General features: G+C 35.7%; 1 protein-coding gene across 1 annotated transcript; it reads right to left on the reverse strand.

Moving 5' to 3' along the window:
* Positions 1-22,095: 22,095 nt before the first annotated feature.
* Positions 22,096-22,931, reverse strand: LOC145663042 (U6 snRNA-associated Sm-like protein LSm4). The gene has a single exon (XM_081729193.1). It carries the CDS (start codon positions 22,727-22,729, stop codon positions 22,325-22,327), a length of 405 nt encoding a protein of 134 aa, XP_081585319.1. The 5' UTR covers positions 22,730-22,931; the 3' UTR covers positions 22,096-22,324.
* Positions 22,932-26,335: the final 3,404 nt, after the last annotated feature.

A 26,335-nucleotide genomic window follows, 5' to 3' on the forward strand; every position in this document is an offset into this window, starting at 1 on the left:
GTAATTCTGACTGCAATTGATACATTCGGGAAATTTTCAGTCAGCTGGTTACTCGTCAAGTATTTTAATAGCTATTTCAAGGGGCTTTTAGCATTTTCATCTGGTAGTAGGGAAAATAAAACCAACAGTTCCTGTTGAAGTTAGAAACCCTCAATATCACAATACTCTTCATCTGTTAAAACCACTTGAAGGCCAGCACATTTCTTTATCAGGGAATCCTCGTCTTCATTTTTGATCCTGTATAAAAACACAAATAGGTTAAGATGGGGGATTTAGTTGAGAAGGCCGTTCTTCTAGTAAGCTTATGGCATGATCCAAAGTATAAAAATAAAAGGTACTTTTGAAAGAAATTTTGGGGTCAGTAATACGCTCATCAGGGACCTCATATTCAAACTGACGTTTGGTTTTCCGTGGTCGTAATGGTAACTCGCTTTGAAAATAGTGGGTCGATTTCGCAATTTCTCTTGCATCCACTAGTAGCTCTTCAAACTCTCTATCGGTTCAGATTGATTCAAAATGACTTTTCACTTTTGCGATCATTTCAACTGCTTTTAAAATGTCCATTTCTTCTTTTTGAAGCATTTTGCTTACAAGATTGATTCTGAATAGAACTATATGCCAAAGTACGAGATAGCAAATGAACTAGAGTGATCTAGACTATTAGCTTTACTGTTCCGAAACGTATCACTTCTGGGATCAATAAACAGTGCATAAAATGCATCGTATATTTTCCCGCTTGATACCGAATAGCAGTCACTGCATCAATATGACTTTCCCATCGAGTTTCACTTAAAAGTTTCACCGTTAGAAAACTGACATTCTGTCTCCCGTCCACTCTTTATTCTACAATGAAATGTCTCCATTTGTTGATACAGCCCCCGTAGTACTATGAAACTCTTTTCTTCCATGGTGGAATGGAAAAAGATTATGTAATTCACGCTGCTTTACAAGAATATAAACCAAAAAAAGTAAGTAGAAAATACGTTATAAAATTTACTTTTAGAGACTCGTTTTGGCGCCCCAGGCAGTTGCCCGGCCCTTGGTCCGTCCCTGCGCATGTCTATAAATATGTTGTAGTAGGAATATAATTTGATAACGAACTCGTCCGGTATTTCTAATAATGTTAGTACGTGTATAATCGGCAAAGACATGTATGTGGCAAATTTCATGTCAAAAGAGTAGTAAATAAGAACAATAAAACTTTCTTGACCATTTAGCAATATTTTGTTTTACTCATTCTAATTTTCGTATTTAGAATTGTTTTCCTATGAAATTTACCACGAATATACATTTCCCGATTATACACATAGTATCAGTATTTAAAAGTACCCTGCAAAATCATGATCAAATTATATTCTTACAAGAAGACAGTTATAGATATGGGACAGTCATTTTGAACATGAGTATACAGTACATAAATGCATAAATAATATATTAAACTTCATCAAATTGGTAATAAACGACGTATTTTTTAACATCATAAAAATTCTCGAAACCCATGCATGAGAGCTTATTCTCAAGCGTGCTATTTTATTTAGCTCGATATGATCTATCAACTGATGTACGAGGGGGAATCAAAAAGTTCCCCGAATGATGATGATGATGTTTTGGCATTTGTGATGCAATCACAATGAATCTTGTACAATACAGTTCTTAGGTTGCCTAATTATGAATATGACAAGTGTGAACAGATCATAACAAGTCATAACAGGCAGAGTACGAGTAGTGTAACTAAACAAAGGAATATGTGGTAATCAATTTCTGCATTGTCACAGTTCGAGCAACGCGCCAACATCTATTTTCAAATTGGAGAAATCATCTTCAGATACCTAATTTTATAATCTTGAAGTCAGTTTACGGTGACAGTGCTTTAAGGAAATCGTAGAAGACATCAAAACTAACAGTACGGGTGAACTTCGGAAGATGCCCAAAGAGGACTTTCGTTGGTGTTTCGAGCAATGAGAGGAGCGGTGGAGGAAGCATGCATGTTCCGAAGGTGCCTACTTTGAAAGTGATTAAGTAAATGTGCAATTATATTGTGATAATAACAGGGTTGGCTGGTTTAAACAAACAAAAAGAACAAAAAATGCTTTAACTCGTATGCACTTCATGGTGACGTTTCCACGTATCATACCACCTGCATTAGTATTATCTCCTTGTCAGCTTTTAATCAAGGCGTATCATGTTCAATTCTCCGTCGAACCACAACCCTTCATTCAAGTGTAAACCTTCTTTTGGATGTCACTTTAAGCGAAAGTCTTCTTCTCATCTTGATATTACATAACGATGTTAAGCCTAAACACACGAAACGAAACTAAATTGTGTGCATGAATGTCTGTTGTTTTTATTAAGAAGCCACGTTTGCTTAAATATATTGATAGAAATTGGCAAAATTTATCGACTGCCTATGTAGCTTCCAACATTAGCTCCGATTGGACTTTCAGTTTTAATTTAATTGAATGATATCTACATACTAAATTTGTAATTTAATACGTCAGTTTTAGCGCACTTATTATGATACGTTGACCATAAAATTTTACATGCCAAGCAATAACGGGATTTTTCCGTTATTGCTTTGCATTTAAAATAATAACAGGATTTTCCCAATGGCTAAGGCGAGAGTTTCCCGATTTATATATAATTCTGTATAATGGTTTCATTTGTGCAACTGTTTAGCTGTTTGTCCTTCTGAAATGACTCTTGACAATTATATTAACAAGCATGTCAAGATCGGTACAATGTATTTTTATCAGGAGTCCTTCGTGAGGGAGTCGGCAGACTCATCGCATTTGTGGCCAATTAGTCTCGCTTTCGAGTCCAAATGGAGAACAATTTCACTCGGATGTAAGCCGAGAAGCGGTTTGGTTTCCATTTTAAGCTTATATGACCCCTCCCTGCACAACCCCTTTACTGCATAATAACATGAAGGCGACACAAACTTATTTGTGTCCATATATAATATAAATACACAGAGCAAATTATTTAAACCAAAAAACCGGGTTTAATCAAAAAAAAACTGTTTTTTGTTTCTTTCAATAAAAACCATGCTTTTTGCCAACCCTAGATAATAAAGAGCTACAATAAAATCCCGGGAACTTTTTGACTGTCCCTCATATATCATTGGAACTATATTTTATTTCAGTAGAAATAATTTTGATCTTTATCTCATTAAGCATACTATGTACTGTCATCTTGGTGACGTCATAATGAAGATGTTCCTTAAAGGAAATGGATTTCACCTTAATAGGTGGCATGGTTCTTGTACAAGCCACCTACTAAGTGAATTTCTTTCTTTAAAAAAAAATAGTTTAAACAAGTTACGGAAAAGTTGTATTTGGCTTAGAGTAGTGAGGATGCAAAATTGCAAATTTTTTGGTGAGCTCGTTACGGTGCCTTACAAGGCCCAAGTTTTCAGGGGATGAAGGTAGGCAACTAGCACCACTGATTACCCTGATGATGAACCACTCCCTATATTCTTAATGGAAATCCAAAATCGTTCCCATAATGCAACAAAAGAGACTCGGCAACACTACCGGCTAGAGTTGTAACTAACTGCATCGTCTGCTACTGGCAGTAGCTAAGTGTTATCATTGGCTAATTCTATCAGACTCACGCGCTCTGAATGATTTGACCCGTTCTTGCTTTTAGTAGTTCGTGGTATCGAACTCCCTTGAGTGGCAGCACCACAGTTTCAACGGGAAGAGCAGCTGAAACCTCTTATACTGTATTATTGCTCTATGACTAGCACGTTTTTTATTAAGCACCCAAGAAAAAAAAATTGTAAGATTCAGCACGTTATTTGTCATATATTTAAAGTAAAAAGTGTACCTTCTAAAAGTTAACGAGTCAGCTTCTAACGAAAAGGCATAAACACAAGTACGATTGGTTTTTAGTCAATTTTTCTGAAGCCCTGCATTCCCACTTCTTTGTTGATTTCTACTGCGTTTGAGTTTCCAGAGAATACGAAGCGGAGAGCGCAACAACAAAACAACATATTCGATAAAGTTAAATGAAAACTATGTAGTTACAAAACACCTCTGATGCAGCTAGTAAAAGCATCATCACAAAGCTGCATAAACCATCTGTACATTTTTACTACGACGTAAATTCTTAGAAAAAGATTAGGATATTCGAAATAAAACGTAAAATTGTTTTAATTCATAATTTTATTGTTAAATACAAATATTGATTGCCAACACTTCCTTTCTAATACAATATACAGTACAATCTTCAAGTACAGTTTAATTATTATATCCTTTAATGATTACAAAAAAGCTTCAGTAAGGTTTTCAAAAATAAACAGATCTGTCCCAAATATATAAGGATATTTTATGCAGGTTTCTTTTTCATTTTTCTTTAAAAAAGAAATAAAATATGTTGTTCATGTTCTTTATTTCAACAATTTCCAAAAATATACCTCTTTAACGTCGTTTCTTTCCTCATGTGATGCTAATAATCCATTTTGTTTACTTTAATTGCAGTTTATCGTAGTGAAATTAATTACATCCATTTATCTTCAAACGGCACATGTGATTCACTACAATTGTTTCCTCACACAATTCAAGCCATCAAATGGTAGTTATTACTTTTGAAAATAGGAACACTCTTTTAAGAGTTCATTTTCAAGTATTATCATTCTTCACCGAGCTGCTATAAGGAGAGTACAATAATTTATATTCATAAAACTAACAGTGCTTCACGGATTGTATAAACAGGGGCGTCATTTCAGACTTCGCTTGAGTGGGGGAAAGAGCACCATCTACATAAGACTTCCACGTTTTGTACTAGTATAGTAGTAGTCAATCGATTAAAGTATTCCCCTAAATGACGCCCTTGTGTATAAAGTATGTTGTCAAACTTCTGAACCAGTTTTGAATTCAGGATTACTAACGTTGCCGAATTTTATGTAAAGTTTATTACTTGCTATTTAGTATTGCTTAGGTTTGCCATGCCATGACCAAAATCGGCAAATTTACAACCCCATTGCAAAGTGTTGACTAAAGCTTAAAATTTAGTGGTAATAGGTAGAAGAGATGAATATTTTAGATCCAGAATGTGAAGAAAGAACCTAGGTCTACATGAATTCATAGCAACTCTGGAATGTTTATTTTTCCGAGTATTTAGAGAGAGAGAGAGGGGGGGTACGTTTTTTAGTGTTGAATTTGACAACTAATTTTTGCATTCTGAGTTTACAGAGTGTGAAGCATTAACACAGCTTTACGTAGCCTGCACTTGATTTATTTGATCATTCAGCCCTTCACTCGCTTTTTTTTTTTTTTTAATCTTAGTCTAAAATCTTGTTTTTATCACACAAATTAGAAAGAATATGAAAACTAGACAAACGCAACGAAAAACATAAATCTATAATTTGATAAGATGTGAAGGAGTGTTGTTCTAATATAGTGTTTCCGAATTTTGAACAAACATCCAATCACTGAGAAGTGGATCAGGATTAGTGCTGTTGAATTTTTGTGACATTTGCGATTTTCGGTTTTTGAGAAAACCGGTTTTCTGAAAACCGAAAACCGCAATTGCGGTTATCAAAACCGAAACCGCAAAAGCGGTTTTCAAAACCGAAACCGCAAATGCGGTTTTCAAAACCGAAACCGCAAAAGCGGTTTTCAAAACCGAAACCGCAAAAGCGGTTTTCAAAACCGAAACCGCAAATGTGGTTTTCAAAACCGAAACCAATGTTTTTAATTACACCTTTTAACAATTGTGAAAGCATCTATCGATCGAGACAATTGTATTGATTTATGTCAATGTTTCAACTTTTTTTTATTTGCTCTCATTTCCTCCCACTTTCTTACGGTTTAGAACTCCGTAAGTACTGATGTGAACTTGTGTGTTACAAATACTGACCTGGGATCATTTGCACTTTTTTTTTTAGTTACTTCTTTGATGACACTTCCAAGGTACCGTACTTTTCGATTGCAGGGAAGCAAACTGGACCCCACCTGATGTTTATATATTTTGTAAAGTAGAGCACGAGGAACACGAATCTTAAGGAATTTTGACATTCCGACTTCCCGAACTCGAGATACTAGAACTTATACAGTAGTTTTACATAGTATGTATAAAATTAACGAAGAAAGTTCTGTCGCTTTTTGACCTATCACCTTAGAACATCGATATGTCACCTAAGACCAGGGGTGTAGCCAGCAGGTTTCTGTAGGAGGGGCCCGTCGTTTTTGAAGGGGGGCAGCTACAATCTAAAAAAAATGTGTTACAGCTAGTGTTTTTGAAGCCTGAAAAAAACTGGAAAATTTTGGTTTCCTTCCGGAAAACTAAAAACACTGTTTTAGCTTATTATTATTATCATTATTATTATTATTAAAAATAATAATAATAATAATAATAATAATAATAATAATAGTAATTTCATAAATTATATTACAGATAGTTTGTATTATGTTTAACCAAGAACTACTGCCCCCGACCAAACATTATACCTTTGTACATAACTATTTCAATACACAGAACCGATCTATATAGGTAAACAAGAAAGTTCTATCGCTTTCTCACTCACCACCTCCTGACATTCATATGTCACCTAACACATATCTGGAAGATCAAGAATAGATCGACAACCTTCTGCAAACGTTCTGGAAGGCCATTTATTCCATCGCGGTAGAGGTTTGTGTTCCGTGAAGTGAAGAAGTTATCAAGTGCATTTTGCACCTCTACTTGGGATTTGAGCTGGCATCCTTTAAAGTGATTGTCCAAGGAAGGAAACAGATGATAATCGGACGGTGCAATGTCCAGGGAGTATGGCGGATGCAATAGTGTTTCCTATCCAAGGCGTAAAATGGTGTCCCGGGTCATCCTAGCCACGAGGGGCTTAGCGTTGTCCTGTAACATAAGGACCCCTTTGGGAGTTTTGAGTTTCTCTTGAACACGGCTCAACTGCTGACAGTACACAGTTGGATTGATGCGATGACCAGCTGGTAGCAGTTCCCGATGCACGATGCCACGAGCAGTTCATCAACACACAGGAGTACTTTCTTCTGGTGTAGTACTGGTTTCGGCTGTCTTGGAACCGTTCATGTTATCTAACCAATTATGACGGCGCCGTGGAACTTCGTACAGGACCCATTTCTCATCACATGACAACACCTTGTCCAGAAATGGCTCCTTCCTTAGACGAGACAGCAAAGAAACACAGGTGTCTGCTTGCGTTGCCTTTTGACCCGGAATCAAGTTATGTGGGACCCATCGACCCAACTTCTAGTGTTTCCTCAGTTGAAGGTGCTGCTGAATGGTTTCGCCACTCACACTGAATTGTCCCCATGCCGTAAGCGTCGGTGGACCACAAATGGGCAATTAGCGACATCACGCCAAACATTGGCGGCGCCGCAGCGACGATCCCCGGTGGCCCCTCTACCGTTATGAAAATTATGCCACCAGCGGCAGAGATGCGACAAAACGCCAATGAACCACAAAATTACTCCCCCAAAATGTTAAATCGGCTATATGTGTGATTTAGTTACATTAAGGTGAGTCTAAAAAACACTTTTAAAAAGTACCAAAAAATTACCCCGAAGGAGACTCAAACTACCAACCTTATGATTACTAGGCAAGTGTTCTTCCTACTTCGCTACGATGGCGATGAAGGAAACGTTGCTTGTAAAGGGATAAATCGTTAAGATCTTTTTAATTTGGTCAATCACAGTGCTCCTTTAACCGTGTATATTCGACGATAACTGTTTGGAATTAGATAAAATGTGTTCGCCATGTAATTTTGTAACAAAATGACGCGTGTCTATTTACTTTATTTCATAGTTCTCGCATACTCACTTTCTAATGATCGACGACAGTTGTCATCTAAATTCATGCAATTATCGCACTTATCTCAAGATTTTTCACGTCATGATGTTGAGGCAGAGGTTATTCTTGACCCTCGGAGCTCACTTTAGGAACAATTCGTCAGCAAAAAATAATATATAATAATAACCGCATGCACATGACTGGCGACAGTTCGTGTTGGTCCCTTCACGATGCTCCGCGAAGAATCTGAGAAGTGCGGACCAAGACGAAGTTCTCGCTGGTCGCTGCTACGCGGTGGTACTTCAACACCCCGACGCGAGATATATGTTTCGACTCGACGAAACCCGGCCGCCAGTTAGGGCCAACTATCGCAGACCTACGCAAAAAGCGACAGAACTTTCTTGGTTACTTTTGTACATAAGACTGATTTTCTTTGAAATTGCACTTAATTTATTTTAAGATTTTCTGAAAAAATGTTTATTTATTATTCGTGACTAAAAAGACATAATTATTTTATTAACAGCTATATCTCACTTCCTGTTTTACACGAAATAGCATTTTAAAAAGCGAATGAAATCCAAACTGAAAAACTGAATAAAAACGTTGCTTTTCACCAAATTTTCCATCTGATAAAAAGTTTTCTTGAAACACTAATTACAGCATATAAATAATATAATGTACTTACGATTTAGTATAGTACCATTGTTTTATGATAGAATTTATAGTGGGGGGCGCGGTGGCTCAGTGGTAGAGCGTTCACCTCCGGTGCTTGGGGTCCCTGGTTCGATCCCAGCTCGCGCCGTGTGGACTTTGTGGTGGACAAACAACCGTGCTCATGGGTTTTCTCGGGGTTCCGTTTCCTCCCACTTTCTTCATTCCACCATTTCATTCATTTCTCATAATCACCGTCTCCTTTGGCCTAACCGGCATAGGCGTGGGACGTTAAACTCAAAGATTTCATTTCATTTCATAGAATTTATAGTACCTTGTCAAAACGTTTGTCTTCAAACTGTCAAATACAAATCGCCGTAAATTGTGTAATCTACTGTCACGAAAAGTATACCATACTATTTTCGGATCGCTATAAGGAAGAAATACCATACTATTTTGTGATCGGTATGGTAAAATATTATTTTTCCATACTATTTTACCGTAAATTATTAATTATATGCAAACATTGTTATTTTTAAATGACTGAAGCGAAGTAATTTCACGATGATGTTTTAACATCTGGTCATTAGGGGGGCCAGGAAATCATTTGGGGAGCCTGGCCCCGTGGCTACACCCCTGCCTAAGACGTACCTGGAAGATCAAAAATAGTACCCATCAGTATCAACGGACCTTCTGAAAACGTTCGGGATGGGCATGGATTCCTTCGCGGTAGAACTTGGTTTGCCGTGAAGGAAAGAAGTTATCAAGTGCATTTTGCACCTTTACTACGGAGTTGGACTTTAGTTCTCTAATGTGAGTGTCCAAGAAATGGTTCAGGGATAATTGGACGGTGCATTGTCCATTGAGTATGGCGGTTGCAATAGTGTTTCCCATTTAAGGCGTAGGATGGTGTCCCGGGTCACTCTAATCATGTGGGGCTTAGCGTTGTCCCGTAACGGTAGAACCCCTTAGGTTTTGAGTTTTTCTTGAACACGGCTCAACTGCTGACAGTAGACAGTTGCATTAATGTTCTGCTCTGACCAGCGATTTTTCTCCAATCCCAAAAAGCGGGTGTTTTTTCGTGATTAAGATCGCGAGGGACGAATATAGAACCTGACAATCGGGTGGTACCTGCAAAAATCGGGTAATATGACAACACTAAGCTAAATAGAAAATAAGGTATATCCCTATTTAAGATCACTACACCTGCAACCCATGAAATCCAATTTGAAATCTCATCCACTTAGACTGAGATCTTTTATATTATCATTACTCTTTCACTTTGTTTCTAAATAGTACTGTCACTCTTTCTTTTGTTAACCCTAGAATGGCAAGCATGTTAAGAGAAGCACTATTGGCAAGCATTAGTAAATATTACGACTATAATATAAAGTCAAATTTGGGTAAGCTTATGAAAAAATAACTAAATATTTTATACATATTCTGAAAGTTTATTTAGTACTCAATAAGATACCGTTGCTATATGACCTAAGTAAAAGAATACATTATACATATATTTCAATATAAAAAAGTATTACATAATGATAAAGAAAAATGTAAATGAAAATATATATAAACTAAATATATGTTTAACTTGACAAATTAAGCGTAATTTGCTCAAAATTACTAAGTAGAGCAATAATACTAAGTCTTACACATAAATTTGTGATATAACTTGGAAACAGAGTACGCAAAATCTAGATTTGAAATTTAACTTTCTTCCGTGCATGCGACACACACCATACCTCGATGCTCGGCGCAAAACGGCTGTCGGTATTGATCATAATAGATTGCAGTCATGCGTTTTTTTGATAAGGACAAATCTTGCATATCGTCCTTTTGATTTCTTGCCGGGGAATAGCAGGGACCTCTTCTGGAAGGCTCAGAACGTTGGTTATCATTGTCATAATCTGAAGATGCTGATCTGAAGATGAAGGCTGTAACTGCTGGGACAAAATTGAAGGGCTTGGCTGCAGAATTGTAAATGAACGTTGTAACTGCACGGACGAAACTGAAGTGCTTTGCTGCTGAAAACATGATGACGAGAATGGCCCTTGTGATGACTTTGAATTTACTGGCTGCTGGTGATCCATAACATGTAGTAAATCAGAAATAGATTTTTTCAATCCCACACATGATCCATCATGCACTTTTGCTGGTCTTTTTCTTTTTTTTTCTTCTTTTTTGGCCAAGTGTCTTCAAACTCATTGTCAGATATCAGTTCATCTGAGGACGGTTCGTAATCATCTGACCCAGAATAAGACAAAATATTATCATGTAATTTTCCTCGGATTCATCACTAGACGTTATTGGAAACTCATCGTCTAATAATTTGGCTATTTCAGATTAACTTAAGGCCATGTCCTGACTAAAAATATGGGATATTTAAAACGTTTTCACCGCACAACCACCAAAACAAAATAAAAAAGTTAGTTAAGAAAAAGTAACATTACTGGCAAGCATTCGTAATTTCCACGACTACGCCCTCAGATCAGGGGTAAGGAACGGACTCCAGCGGAAGCCGCCACTGCACTGATCTTGAGACAGTATGGGGCGGGAATAGCCGGACTGTCAGAGTTGCCAACGCAACAATTATTTAGTACCTGCCAAAAGTTTAACGCGCTTCGTAAAATTTACGAATGCTTGCCATTCTAGGGTTAACAAAAAAACACCATCTCCCTTTCTTAAAAAAGAAAAGAAAAAAAATTAGATCGCAATACACAATTTTATTGTTGATTTGTTGCCACTCCGATAAATGTGAATGTTGTGGTTTTGCATGTGTTGACTGGTTCCTTATCGCAAGTCCCAGACACCTGCAATAGTTCATACGTGAAGGGAACACCGATCATATTTTATTCTATATCTTTTTACTTCCCAATAACGATAGCCGTGCCTCTTTGTGAGAAACTGCAACTTATTTTTTTTATTCTGCCAATTGTAAAAGAATACTAAACAAGAATTTCCCTACACGTTAAGACATTTTAAGAAAAAATATCTTCTTTCACCTCTGCAAATTTTGAGCATTTTTTCCCTACGCCGGGGGAAATTTCCCTCCATCTGGCAACTGTGAGCCGAAGATGAAAAAGATTCTTTGCTGTTTCCTCGTCGTTACTTGATAATAGTGCTCTCGAATTTTTGTGACTTCTGCAGTTTTCGGTTTTTGAGAAAATCGGTTTTCAAAACCGAAACCGCAGATGCGGTTTTCAAAACCGAAACCGCAAAAGCGGTTTTCAAAACCGAAACCGCAAATGCGGTTTTCAAAACCGAAACCGCAAAAGCGGTTTTCAAAACCGAAACCGCAAATGCGGTTTTCAAAACCGACATTTCGGTTTTATGAAATTTCACTTTTTTCAAAAACCGGTTTTCGGTTTTTTCAAAAACCGATTTCGACAGCACTAATCAGGATGTAATGTTTGGTTTGTTCTTTCCAGAGCAGCTATGATATTAAGTTAATGGAAACCACCTGTTACTGAATATGACAGAATGGACTTCATCGGGCAATTTTAGTTTTATAAAGAAATTTTCAAAACTTATTTTATCAAAGTAAAAAGATGGTTTTCTATTAAAAGATGTACTCCCATGCGCAAAAAAAATTGCGCGTATACTGTAACTCACGATTTTTCGCAATTATTTCATTTTCCATATGTTTACGGGTAAAATTTAGTTATTAGTAAGTGGAGATAATAGAAAGCAATCCATCTAAGGAGATATTTCCAAAAAATATAATAAAATAATAAAAATATAAGCAAAAAACAAAATTATGTTCGGTTTTGTGTATACTGGCAATAATGTTTTCGAGGGAATTTTTGGAGTAGCACAGCACGATTGCAGAGGGAATAACAAGATTAGTAGGAGAAGAATTGAATGAAGGAACTGGAAATTGGAGTAAGATATTGCATTTATTGGCTTAAATCTAGGGTGTAAATTGTCTGCCAAATATAAATTAGCTTCTGTAAGCAAGATGTTATAAGGAAATATATAAACAAAGAGAAAAACTGTTGTCTTAAGTTCGGAAGTGACATGCTCTATAGCCATGAGCAATTATTTCTGAAGAAAAAGATAGACAACAAAAGAAAATCTGTGTGGTCAAGTGGGTAGAGTGACGGACTAGTAATTCTAATGCTGTTTTGACACCAGATCGAATCCCATCCGGTCCTGTTCAATTTTTTTTTCTTTACAAAACACTGTAGAAAGTGTATAATTTTTATGTTAATAAAACTGAAACAATACAATTAGGAAATAACTTTTTGTTTCCTCTGATGACGTATTTATTTAGAATTAGTGTACTATTAGTAATACCGATTGCTTTCAGTTTATGGTGTTGTATAGCTTCCTTTATCATCCTCTTTTCTTGAAAAAAAAATTGTCTCCAATAAAGTATGAAAAATATATATAGTCAGAAACAGACATCTTAGTATCAAACGTGATTTATCGTGATGAAATAAACAAGTTTCCCGTTAATAAAAAAGAAAACTATAGAAAATCATTGAATTTGGTCTTAAGATTTTTATTGTGCTGTATATATTCTTTATAAGACTATACTTTATAAGACAAGATGAGCGATCATACCCTCAAATTTAGCTAGTGAGTGAAAGATGTTTTCGGCACAAATATTTTACAGGTTTAGGTGCATGAAACACCAATACGCCATGGTCTTGACCTTCGTTTATTTCACATTATTATCCGACATATCATAGCAGGTAAAAAGCAGCATCAATCGGCAAGAAGAACTGCAAGTTGTGGTCTTAGTCTGTTTTTGATGCTCCGGACTCGATCGCCTAGCACGCTCGTCTATACCTTGACTTATACGTCTATCATTCAGTGCAGGCACATATCCAGCTTTGCTTTTCGGAGGGGGCCCAACACGAATCCTCGTAAGCACGTAATTCTAATGTTTCAAAAATATCAATAATAATAATAATAATAATAATAATGCAACAGTTCTGTATTTCTCTTAAACGTTTCTTACTTGTCATTTATGAACCGGTCAACCTTAATTCTAACTCACATGAAATCAAAAAATATTTTCTAGAGACATGTAAGGAAAACTGTCTGCTACGAATATCACATAACAAAAATAGCAAATGGCAATGAGTGTATCGTTCTAATACAGTAATGTTATAAACAGACCAGAAACGAAATTGTAATCCCATTTAAAAGTGTTCTTTAATTCCACCTGGTATCAATGGCATTACGGTATATTCTTACAAGTAACACTTCCCAAGTGTAACACTCCGATTTTGATAAAATTTGACAGGCAGATACTACACATAAAATAAACGAATACATGTTTTTTATTTTCTGCGGTAAAACTGTTTTACGGGGGCAAAAGCACTCATCCAAAATTTTGAAAGTTGACGCCCGAAAGACAAAAACAAGTGGACCAAAGTGTACGAAATTATGCACAGATATGGCAGACGTAAAATGAAGGAATACGTGTTTTGTGTTTTCCTGGAAAAACCGGTTAGGTGGGACGCAGACCCCTCCAAACCTTTGATCATGAAATATCAAAAGTGCTAGTAACAATATGAATGATGTGTGTAAAGGACGAAGAATTCCGATGACACTTTGTGTATGGACAATACGCAAAAACTAAACGAATGCCTGTTTTAGGGTACAAAATCCCCCATCCAAAATGATGAAAGTTGACGCCCGAAAGGCAAGAAGAAGTGAACCGAAATGAATGAAGTTGTGCACAGATATTGTAGACGAAAAGTGAGGGAATATGGGTTCCGTATTTTCCTGAAAAAAAGAAAAAACGTTTCGGTGGGACACAGACCCCTCCAAAACTTTGTTCGTGAAATATCAAAAGTGCTAATAACAGTATGTCAGAAGTGCTTAAAGGACATGAAGCATTGGAACGACACATTGTGTAGGGACAATACGCAAAAAAAAAAAAAAAAAAAAAACGGGTTTATTTTCTGCGAAAAATTGGTTTTAGGGGGCAGAATTCCCCACCCAAAATTTTGAAATCGTGCACAGATATTCTAGACGTAAATTGAGGTAATTGTGTTTCGTATTTTCCTAGAAAAAAGCGATTGAGTGGGACACGGACCTTCTAAGCTGTTGATTAGGAAATATCAAAAGTGCAAATAAGTATGTATACGTCAGAAGTTCCTAAAGAGTATGGAGAATTGCAACGAAACTTCGTATAGGGACAATTTGCAAAACAATAAATGAAATGCATTTTAATTTGTATGAAAAAACAGTGTTGGGGCCTAGAGCCCCTCCAAAAAAAAAGTTAATATTACCGTAAAAGTGCAGGAAGGAGTGGACCGAAGCAAATGAAATTGTGTGTAGATATTGTATAGACTGTATGTAAAATAAGAACTTTCGTGTTTTAGAGATGTCCCTATCAATTTTGGCACATCAACAGCAAACAGGAAATTAATCGGCACGTGTTTTTGTTTATGCGGAAAAACATTGTAAGGGTTAAAGTTGCCTCGTGAAATACTACAAAATACGCTATACTGTTTGTGCTTGTTGTTGATCTGCCAAATTTGAAGAAATCTGATGGAGACACTTGTGAAACACGAGAGGCTTTATTTTTCATATCCAATATTTACAGACAATTTCATTCGCTTCGGTCCAATCCTTCCGACACTCAACGCCTCGATCCACTCAAAAGGTTTTTTTTCTCTTTTCAGGAAAATACGAAGCACGTATTTCCTCATCTTACCTCTACAACATTTGTGAACAATTTCATTCAGTTCGGTACATTTTTTCTTGTCTTTCTTGCGTCAAATTTCAAAATTCATGGGGGGGACCTTTTGTCCTCTAAAACCGTTTTTTCGCAGGAAATAAAAAAGCCGAATTTGTTTATTTTTTGCTTATTGTCCTAACACAAAGTTTTGTTCCAATTCTTCATGTAAATTTAGGCACTTCTGACATACTGTTATTAGCACTTTTGATATTTCATGATCAAAGGTTTGGAGGGATCTGTGCCCCACCTAACCGTTTTTTCCAGGAAAATACAAAACACGTATTCCCTAATTTTATGTCCGCAATATCTGTTCACAATTTCGTTCACTTTGGTCCACTTGTTTTTGCCTTTCGAGCGTCAACTTTCAAATTTTGGGTGAGGGCTTTTGCCCCCTAAAACTGTTTTTCAGCAAAAATAAAAAAGCACTTATTTGTTTATTTTATGTATAGTATCTACCTGCCAAATTTTATCAAAATCGGAGTGTTACACTTGGGAAGTGTTACTTGTTAGAATTATAACAACAACGCATTGTCCACAGTTTGGACACTGACTCAAAGTAATCTGACATAAAAAAAAACTCAAAAGGGAAAAAGTAGGTTTATTAAAAAAGTGCTTGAGGTTTGGTAAGGGACAGCTTCCAGGACCTCACGCTGGATACGTCACTGAGTCAATGCATTATATTTGTTTCTTGCAAAGATGATAATTAGATGCGTAATGTGTAAAATTATATCATAGTTTGTCTTTTTATAGGTCTTTCCTTAACACATCCATATTATCCGGCGTTCTGCCTGCCTGTTTTATGTCGGATAAGCGAAACTCTACTGTATTTTCAGATAGCATATACACAGGAGCTAGAGGTCGTCACGGGCAGGGCCGCAACTAGGGGGGCAGAGGGGGCACGTGCCCCGGGCGCGTGGTTGGAGGGGGCGCCGGAAAGAAGATATATCAATTGTTTTAAAAATCGCACCCTTTCCCTTGAGGAACTTATTCTAGAGGTTAAAAGAAATCAAAAGTTTACTTGGCCTTTTCCATGGGACCTCTTTTCGTTGATTATATATATTTGATTATATTTACTATAGGTGTAATGTCATACATTAAAAACCTAATATTGCATGCATTTGTTCCCTTGGGCGACCACAGAGAATCCGTCCCCCTTTCCTTTTCCTACCACAAGGAGCTGTTTGTTTGTATAATTCCATTGAGAACAGCTCTGAAGTTTAAAACGCTGTTATCAATAGGGGCGGGGGCGAAAAGTTCCCGATTTTTGTTGCTTGCTGGTGGTTGAAGAGTTTAGCTCAGACGCGCCCCCTGTAATGTTACGCAATTGCTGTAATGTTTTTAAACTAGAGGGCAGTTTTGTGGCGGAAAAGATAATTTATACGCCTCGGTGTATTTAATTGTTTCTTGTACGCCTACCAAGAGATTTTGCGAGTGAAGGCTGTATGAAGCTTTATCTATTAGTTTTGCTTGAGAGCTTTTCGAGGCATTTTGAATTGTTATCTATCAGTCCAACTTATGCTTTATTATGCTTTATTGTTAATTTCAATCATTTTTTTACATTAATCGTGTATAATGTATAATATTTACTATATATTAAATCTAAATATCTTGATCTATTTATTAATATTTTATGAAGCAATTTCTTTCATATTTAATGAACTTTCTAGTTAATGCACTGTAAAGAGAGATGCTTTGCTCGAATCAGTTTTTTCTATCACTTGTGTGCACCTTAGAGGTGCATATATACAGAAAGAGAAAGTATACAGAAAGGTGCCCAAAAGGTACAGAAAGTGCTCAAGTTCGAGAGGTACACATAACAATATAGTGTGGAGTTCTTGTGTGCTTCATTGTTGGAAAGTTTTCTTCTTTTCTCCACATCAAAGGATTACACCGAATACAGAAATAAAAATAAGCTTTTCATTGTTGCATTGTTATGTTCTCAATGATTTTGGATTGTAAATATTGGTTTTAAAAACATTTCTCATCAGAATTGGCATTTTGCAAACTCATTGATCATCTGATCAACACAAACTATAATGAAAAAACTTTGACGCTTTGGAACACCCGTGACATGAATAGTCGCGCGGGCTACAGATGTAGCCCATGAAACTTTCAAGCAGAATAACAATGAGATCCTTTCGATTTTACGTTTCACCACACCCTAAACACGCAGAATGATAGTTGATAGAAAAGTACACAGACACCCTTTGAGTTATCATCTCGAATTACTTTGCGGCAAGGAAAATAAAAACGCTGGGCTACAATGGTAGCCCGCGCGCGTATTGGAGGGTTAAAGTACTTAAAAATCGATATAACTGGTTTCATTAAGAATGTTATTTACAGTTGCAATCCATAAGTGATACTTTTCGACTAAACCTTGGGGGGGGGGGGGCGCCGAATTGTGTGTTTGCCCCGGGTGACAGAAACCCTAGTTGCGGGCCTGGTCACGGGCCGGAATTTTTAGAACGGACCCGGCCCGTCCCCTTTAATTTATAATATATAGGCATTAGCGGATTAAGGGCGGAGCCAATGGAGCCCAGGGCCCCCAGCTCAGGGGGCCCTTTAAAATCCCTCTGTTTAATACTTACGCTCGCGGTATCGCTAGATTTAAGTCTTTGCATCAGCAGCATTTAACTGTTAATAATGAATGCAATTATTTAATTGTTAATAATGAATTTAACTAAACTAATTATTGTAAACTTGGAACACATTCAAATATTACAGCATAGTTCTCGATAGTTCCATAAGTAATTTCAGAGACCACGGTGTTTCAGTGGTAGAGTGTTCACCTTTGGTGCATGGAGTCCTTGGTTCGATCTATGCTCGCGCCAAGTGAACCTTGTGCTGGACAAACACTGTGTGCGTGGGTTTTCTCGAGGTTCTCCCGTTTTATCCCACTTTTTTCATTCCACCATTTCATTCATTTCTTATCATCACTGTCTCCTTTAGCCTATCCGGCATAAACGTGGGACGTAAAACTTAAAAATTTCATTTCAAATCATTTCAATCAAAAAACAGTTGCAGGAAGTATGTAATTTCGAATAAAACAAACTACTATATACAATTCTGAGTATATTATTCTTTTATGAAATTCTCGCGAACCTTATTTCTAAATTGAAGGGTAAGAAGACTAAATTCATTCTCTTATTATTATAGATCCATTTCAATTGAAGCAGTTGGAATAGTTGGAAAAAAATTAAAAAAAAAAACATACCCTATACTCCAGTGTGCCACAATCGGTATAACGCGCCACACTGGTGTGTCCAGCAAAGTGAACAGTGTGACGCAAACTTTTTCCTATTATTTGCAAGAATATTTGTCGAGTTCCTGTTATTTATTATTATTATTATTATTATTATTATTATTATTATTATTATTATTATTATTATTATTATTATTATTATTATTATTATTATTATTATTAACGATTTTTCCATGGATCAGCTGTCTGTATACGGTTAAGCAACCACAAGTATCACATTGAAGGAATGAGTGTAATTATTTACTTTAATAGTAATACAAAAGTCTAGTTGCTTGTATATTCTACCGGTAATAACTGCATCCGTCTAGAAAGCTAAGACTAACAACAAAGGGATACCAAGTTGTGACCACACACCGCCCCAAATCGTGGGTGCCACAAGTTCTCTTCTACGTCTTAGAACAATAAGGGCTGTAGCGTTCAGGGAGAGAGAGAAACAACTTAATTCCATTGCAGTTATATGCTTATTAAATGTTAACTTATTTTTATCAATTATGTAAGTGATCGTATCGTTTTCTGTTTATTATTATTATTATTATTATTATTATTATTATTATTATTATTATTATTATTATTATTATTATTATTATTATATTCTTATTATTATACATTTCTTAATACGTTGATTGCCATGTGTATGGAATTCCATACACACGGCTGTCCTGTACAGTAGAGCGTGATTATTTTCCATACGCAAACAATGTAGATATTCCAAGTTTGTTGTGTTCGTTCTATAGGTGTGTATATAATTAGATACATATGGCGTAAAAATCAAAATTTAATGTCCATGCCACGTATATGCAAAACCATAGACAAAGACATTTATGAACAAAGACATTGAGTTTGAGTTTAACGTCTCGTTCAGCAACGAAGCTATATGAGACGTCGGCCTACTGATTAACGTGGACTCCGAACCACGTGAGCTCTCGCCGGGAATCGAAGCCGTGTCTTCCACGTCAAAGGCGCGTACGCTAACCACTAAGGAGCTTATGAACAGAGACATTTATGAGCTAAAACAAAGGCGAAAACAAAGATGTGTGATGTGATTTTGAATTTATCGTCCCTTTCAGCAGCGAGGCTATATGAGACGTGGACCTACTGATTAACGTGAAATCCGAACCACATGAGCTCCCGCCGGACGAAAACAAAGACCTTTGGAATTGACAATTGTTTGGACATTCCAGTCGAACCTACGTAATATTAACAACGTTTCTACGATAATTTCGTAACATTGTATTATTTCTTTTGTTGATTAGCTTGGTTAGACTTATTTAAACACTTTCTTCTTTGCACCGACGTGTCGCATCTCTTAGATGAAGATACACTAGCTCTCACTGGAAATCTAATCCAGAACCAATGCACTTGAACCATTTGACCACAACAAGGCACATTTAAAAAGAAGTTTCGATTTTGTTCGGAAAATTGTGATTAGGTGTAACATTTAAAAATATATTTAAGAAAGGGTACGGAGTAAACGCACTGTACTTTCTCGCTCGAATTTTTTACACTGACTTATGTTAGGCTGCAACTCTTATTGAAACTTTTATTTGGGAAATTGCGAATAAAATAATGTTTTGGAAAACTTTGCTAGAAGAAACTTCAGGCCCAAAAGTAAAGTACCCATTGGCCATATTTCCGTTAGAAATAACTTGATCCATATATTAGAATTATAAAGGATATAATTGTATGTGAACTATAAGCAAAAGCGTCTGAGTAATTTCTGAGAAAATTATGCAAAAAGTCACCCCCAAGAATAAATTATCCCTTGTGGATCTTTTCAGTACAAACGAGCTATGCTATATTGTTAGTGTTTTCATAAAACATTTATTTATGAAATACGAATACAATCGCCTGAGTCGTTCTTGAGAAAATCGCAGGGTAAAACTTACTGTCAAAAGTAATATACCATTTCTAGATTTTCCGGATGAGGGAATTATACCTTATAGCTAGGTTATTTATGTAACACGTATTTATAAACAACAAACATATCCTGAGTTGTTTTTAGGAATGTCATCGGGAAAAGCTTACCCCCAAAGGTAAACTCTTCTATCTGTAATTTTGACAGTATATCGACTAATTTTTAAGCAAATCGTCGGGAAAAATTTCACTGTCAAAGTAAACTATTTCTTTTGGATTTTTCTTTTCGGGACAAGCGAGTTATACCATATTGTAAGATTATTACAGAAAATATTTTTACTGAAATTAGAACAAATTTGTCTCAGTTATTACTGAGACAATTGTCCAAAAAAAATCAACCCTTGAGAAAACCACTTCTTCTGTATGTTATCGGAATAAACTATTTATGCTCTATGTTAGTTTATTAATGAAATATTTCTTTACGAAATATGAACAAAATTGCCTGAGGCGTTAATGGGAAAACCATCTGGGGAAAGCTCACCCTAAGATTAAGCTACTCCTTCCAACGAGTTGTCATATTGTTAGGTAATTAATGATACGTTTATTTATGAAATGTGGTTGAGAAAATTGTTCAAAAAGAACGCATACCATACAGTAAATTACACCATATATATATTTTCAGAAAAATTATTCATATGTGGTGGAGATTTGTTAATAAAATATATATTTATCAAAAGTAAATAAAATCGTCACAGCTTTTTTTTTATTTGAGAAAATTGAATTATTTTAAATTTTAATCCTTCAGTAAATTACCATTGCTTTTAGGTGTCGAAGGACATAAAATTCGAAAGATATTATGTTATTAAAACGTTATGTCTAGAATTCGGTGCAGATACGTTGAACAGTATGGCCTCTATTTGAGTGCGTGTAAAAGCGTGACGAACCGAGAGACAAATAGATGGACAGACATCGAAAAATCATTTTTTTTTCGATATGTAGGACCCATGTAACTTGAATTTATTGAAATCTGGTATTCGGTTTTCATAACTATCACCACACTTTCTTCTTTCGTCGCTCGAATGTGAAAACGAATAGGCCTACACCGACACGTAATGTGATAATTTGTAATCCCAAAAATTTAATTTGTTATGTTTAATGTGTGGTTACTCTAGGAAAAAAAACTTATGCATGTTACATCATTTTATTATCAGGTTTTCACGCTACTGTATAGTTCGGTACGATTATAGTTAGTTCATGGCATCTTTTGGAAGCCTTCGCGTTCCTCACAAAGAGAGCTGTAAAATTTAGTTTTGTTTAAAGAAAGCACTCTTGATTTTTTTTCACACAGACTTGCATTTGCTGCACTTGTGGATATGAAACAAAAGGAGAGAGAGAGAGAGAGTCAAAGAAACACACACACAGAAACACTAGAACAGTTTTTTTTTCTTCATGACAACGAGCTATCGCTGTGACTGTGTTACTCACGCTGTGTGTAAAGCTGCAGGTTGCTCTTGTTTTGTTTTTTCCAGTTCCTGACTCACAGACACTCGCAGTGAGTTGAAGCTGTGTAAAAACGGAGAGGGAACGGTTAAGCATACCATACCATAAACTAAAAACAATCGCTATTAGTAATAAATAGTAAGCTAATTCTGAATAAATACGTCATCAGAAAAACAAAAAGTTATTTCATTATTATATTATTTCCTTTCTTATTAACATAAAAATTATACACTTTCTACAATGTTTTGTAAAGAAAAAAAATTGAACAGGACCGGATGGGATTCGATCTGGTGTCAAAACAGTATAAGAATTATTAGTCCGTCACTCTACCCACTTTTTTTTTTTTTTTTTTTTACTCTGAGCATAACTTCCCGTTTTACTACAAATGTCCAATAAAAATAAAATTCTTCAACTGTAATCACAACATGTAATTACACCTTTGTTAAGTTATGACAAACAGAACTGAAAAAAATAATTCGATCAATAAACAATCCCATTGCGAGAATCACTTCCCTCGTTCTTAACAAGAACGGAGTTTGTCCACTTTTGGCTTGGTTGTTAACACCAGATGTCAGCAGTTTTGCACACTATTTATTTTTTGGTTTGTTCGGCAAATTTCTCCCTCCGCGACCTAATGGTGAGGGTCGTCCTCTTCCTCCGAACGCGCCTCTTCCGCCACCTCGACCTCGTTGAGCTGATCCTCCTCTGCCTTTCATTTCACCTCGTCCTCTAGATTTGACCAACACCTCTTCTTTTACCATGTCAATTACTTCGTCCGGAATACGCAAATATTTAATTGTACTGCCTCTAATGTAACATTCCGGCATCCTCCAGAATTTATCTCCATCCCTTGATGTGCAAATGACTTCTCTCAAATTAATGTTCATCCAATTATCACAACTAACAAGATGCCCGTTATATGTTTCCCCATTTTTCAGTTCAACCAACATGGGGTGGTTTTGAGCCGTTCGCAGAAGTGATAGTGGCAACATTTTGCTACTTTTTTAGGTATTTTTTACGGTTGTCAATGGACTTACATAAACAGTTCATTAACACACTTTAGACTGCACCTTGTCTATTCAGTTCCGGTTCAATAAAACATACAAATTCTGCATAAATACGATTTCAAGCATCGCTTCTAGTTGTACGAATGTTCAACGTATATACGTCCTCTAGAAATTTACTTTACGCAGTAGCTGATTCCCCCACTTGACCACACAGATTTTCTTGTGTTGCCTATCTTTTTCTTAAGAAATAAATGCTCATGGCTATAGAGCATGTCACTTCCGAACTTAAGACAACAGTTTTTCTCTTTGTTTATATATTTCCTTATAACATCTTGCTTACAGAAGCTAATTTATATTTGGCAGACAATTTACACCCTAGATTTAAGCCAATAAATGCAATATCTTACTCGAATTTCCAGTTCCTTCATTCAATTCTTCTCCTACTAATCTTGTTATTCCCTCTGCAATCGTGCTGTGCTACTCCAAAAATTCCCTCGAAAATATTATTGCCAGTATACACAAAACCGAACATAATTTTGTTTTTTGCTTATATTTTTATTATTTTATTATATTTTTTGGAAATATCTCCTTAGATGGATTGCTTTCTATTATCTCCGCGTACTAATAACTGAATTTTACCAATAAACATATGGAAAATGGAATAATTGCGAAAAATTGTGAGTTACAGTATACGCGCAATATTTTTTGCGCATGGGAGTACATATCTTGGCAGTGCTTTTGGTGACGTCAGAATACAAAGGAAGACACATCTAACTAATGGTAGGCATTTGTTTGTTTATTGCTTCGTCAACTGTTTTCGTACTAGGTAGCTTGCATTTATTGTTTTCTGTTGTGAAAAAAAAAAAAATTTCCGGGTGTGTTTATTTACTATTATTCGAACTAAAGTCAGGAGCTCAACAGAAAGAAAGATAGACAAAAACTTAGATAAAATGTAAACACTGGACGTCTTAAGTATGAAATATGGCATGTGTTCTTTACTGCGTATATTGTAAGGTCAATTTGTTTTCAGTTTCCGCTGCAACCTTTATATTTGGATAGATCGAGTTAAGTTTCTTTCCTAATGTCAGTTGTACTTTACATGTCGATTCGTGGTTAAACTATTGACAAAAATCCAGTCGATTCATCTACATATGTGCGATATCAGAGCAAATTATGCATATTCGTTTACATAACAGCAGTAGCATGAAGTGCAATAAGTATGAAGACAGTAATATTTCTGTAGAAAAAGGAATAAAATTTTATTTCAACCACTATTTTTAAAGGATTATTATATTTGAATTACGAAATTGACATATATGAGTACTCAATTATTTGCTTTATTCTACAAAGATCATAAGCAATCTATAATTTTTGAGGTTTGAACAGTGCATCCTTGGTTTTCACCCTCCTTCCTTCCTTAAAAATGACATTGAAAAATTATATGTTATATCACCATTATATTATTGATGCAGTTTGTAATTTCAGCATCAGTACTTGAATTATCACAGAATAATGTCAATTTCTTTTTTGCCAAAAATCTGAAGCGGATATTGGAGATTTACTTACAACGATGATCAAGGTCGTTTCGAAGCTCTAATAATACGGCTATACTTTTACATTACAATATTTATGATATCACATTTTAAAAAAATTAAAAAAAAAAAAGATTCTGTATGTAACTGATTTATTAGATCACTAAAGGTACAGTATGTCTCATTAAAATTTATATCAGAGTGCGCCTGTTCAAAAGTAAAATGCATTCAAGAAAATTTATGCGTGAAATTCATTGTACAGAATCTCGATACTAATAAAATAAAGTCCATTTGGTGAAAATTCCTTGAAAACATGTCGTAAGTCATGCAATATAACTAATATAAAGATGCTTCTTTTTTTCAAATATAATCGGTTGAATTGATTTTGAGTTTAACGTCCCTTTCAGCAGCGAGGGGAGCAGGAAAACAAATGTAATCGGGCGTGTCGGCTAAGAAAAGCTTCCGTTTCGAAAACAGGTTAAATTAGTGGGAAATTTACCGTATATTTCTGAACCCAAGGCGAGTTTTTTTTTCTTTCTTTCTTGTCCGCAGTCCCGTGCACAAAAATATGGGATTATCTTGCTTTCGTGACATATGATGTGGAGTTTTTCATTACTGAACAGAATAACGAACTTCCATTCAACTCTTAACTCTCTTCTTCACTTACGACTTTAGGCTTGAACATTCGCAGATTTAGTGAATCCTTCCAGTGAAGAAGATTAAGGGAGGTCTGTATCTGGTTTGGCTTTTAGTGTAATTTTACAATAAGGTCTAAAAAAGTTTTTCTTTCTTTCTTTTCTTTAGAAAAGTGGAGAGTGGTCTTGAATTCAGAAATCTATATTATTCGGTGTACCGATTAAACAGTAAGCAAAATGTTTAAGATTTCGTAAAGGAGAAAACGTTGTTCTATTTCAGCGTGGATTCTTAATGCATTTCTTTCGTTGGATACAAACCTTTCGATCTACATTCACCTTGTCTTAAGATGCAGTCGCGGATAGTTCTTCAATTGCAGCATAACTGCAATACAAACTAAAATAACTAGAAATTATAAGCATGTCTCTTGATGTAATTATAACTGAGAAATCTTATGTATGATATGGTTAACTAAAGAAAATTCTGTGAAAAATATATTTCCACTCGTAGTTACGATAGTACTGAATTAAAATCATGTGTATCTTAGTTGAGAGAGACAACTTTGTTTCAACTTTAATATTTTGCTCAACTGAATATAACTTAGCAAGTTGGTTAAGGCAACGAAAATGGATTATATTCAGCAGATGAAAGGATTAGATAAGCTGTTAACAACATTAAGACATTCATATGAGAAGCATGCTGCCCAGTGTACTTAAACAAAAAAGGGGAGAAATTGTAATAAAGTATCAGACATGATAAACACCTGTTCGTGAACATAAATTATGCACATGAGCCCGTCCGATGAAACTCAGAATGCTAAGCAAGATATTCTAATTAAAAAATATCTAAACAGATTAGTTGCATAATACCTGTTGATGTTCGTATGAAACTGTATTATTTGTATGTACGTAATCATATCCTCAGGTACAGTGCTTAAAGTGGCATCAGATGAGGTGACGGTATGGAACAAACATGACCACTTAGAGGAATAATTTTGACAGAACCCTAAAGAGTGTCTCTACTTCTGACATTTTTGCACCATTTTTGACCTGAAAAGTCTATAGGAAGAGAGAAAGGGAGTGAGTGAGGACTAATATGTAAATGTTTTACTGCCCACTATCATCAGCTTAAGAGAAATAAATATTTATAAAATGTAGAAAAAAACTGTTTTTGTTTTTTCCTACATGCAAATTTCAATTTAAATCAGTTGCTTTTAACGGTACCCCATACCGGCCGATTTTCTAACTTTCGGATGCATAACCGGCTCATACCGGCTCACTTTAAGCACTGCTCAGGTACACTTGAAATTATTTTACCACCTACAGCTGGAAAATAAGAGAAAAATATTAATTTTTACTAGTAATAAATCAGAATATATTTACTGTAATGCCACTTCTGATCTAAGCTGATAAATAAAATTGTAGAA

This window comes from Thermobia domestica, chromosome 10, assembly GCF_964235325.1.
Source record: "Thermobia domestica chromosome 10, izTheDome1.hap1.1, whole genome shotgun sequence".
Taxonomy (NCBI): Eukaryota; Metazoa; Arthropoda; class Insecta; order Zygentoma; family Lepismatidae; genus Thermobia; species Thermobia domestica.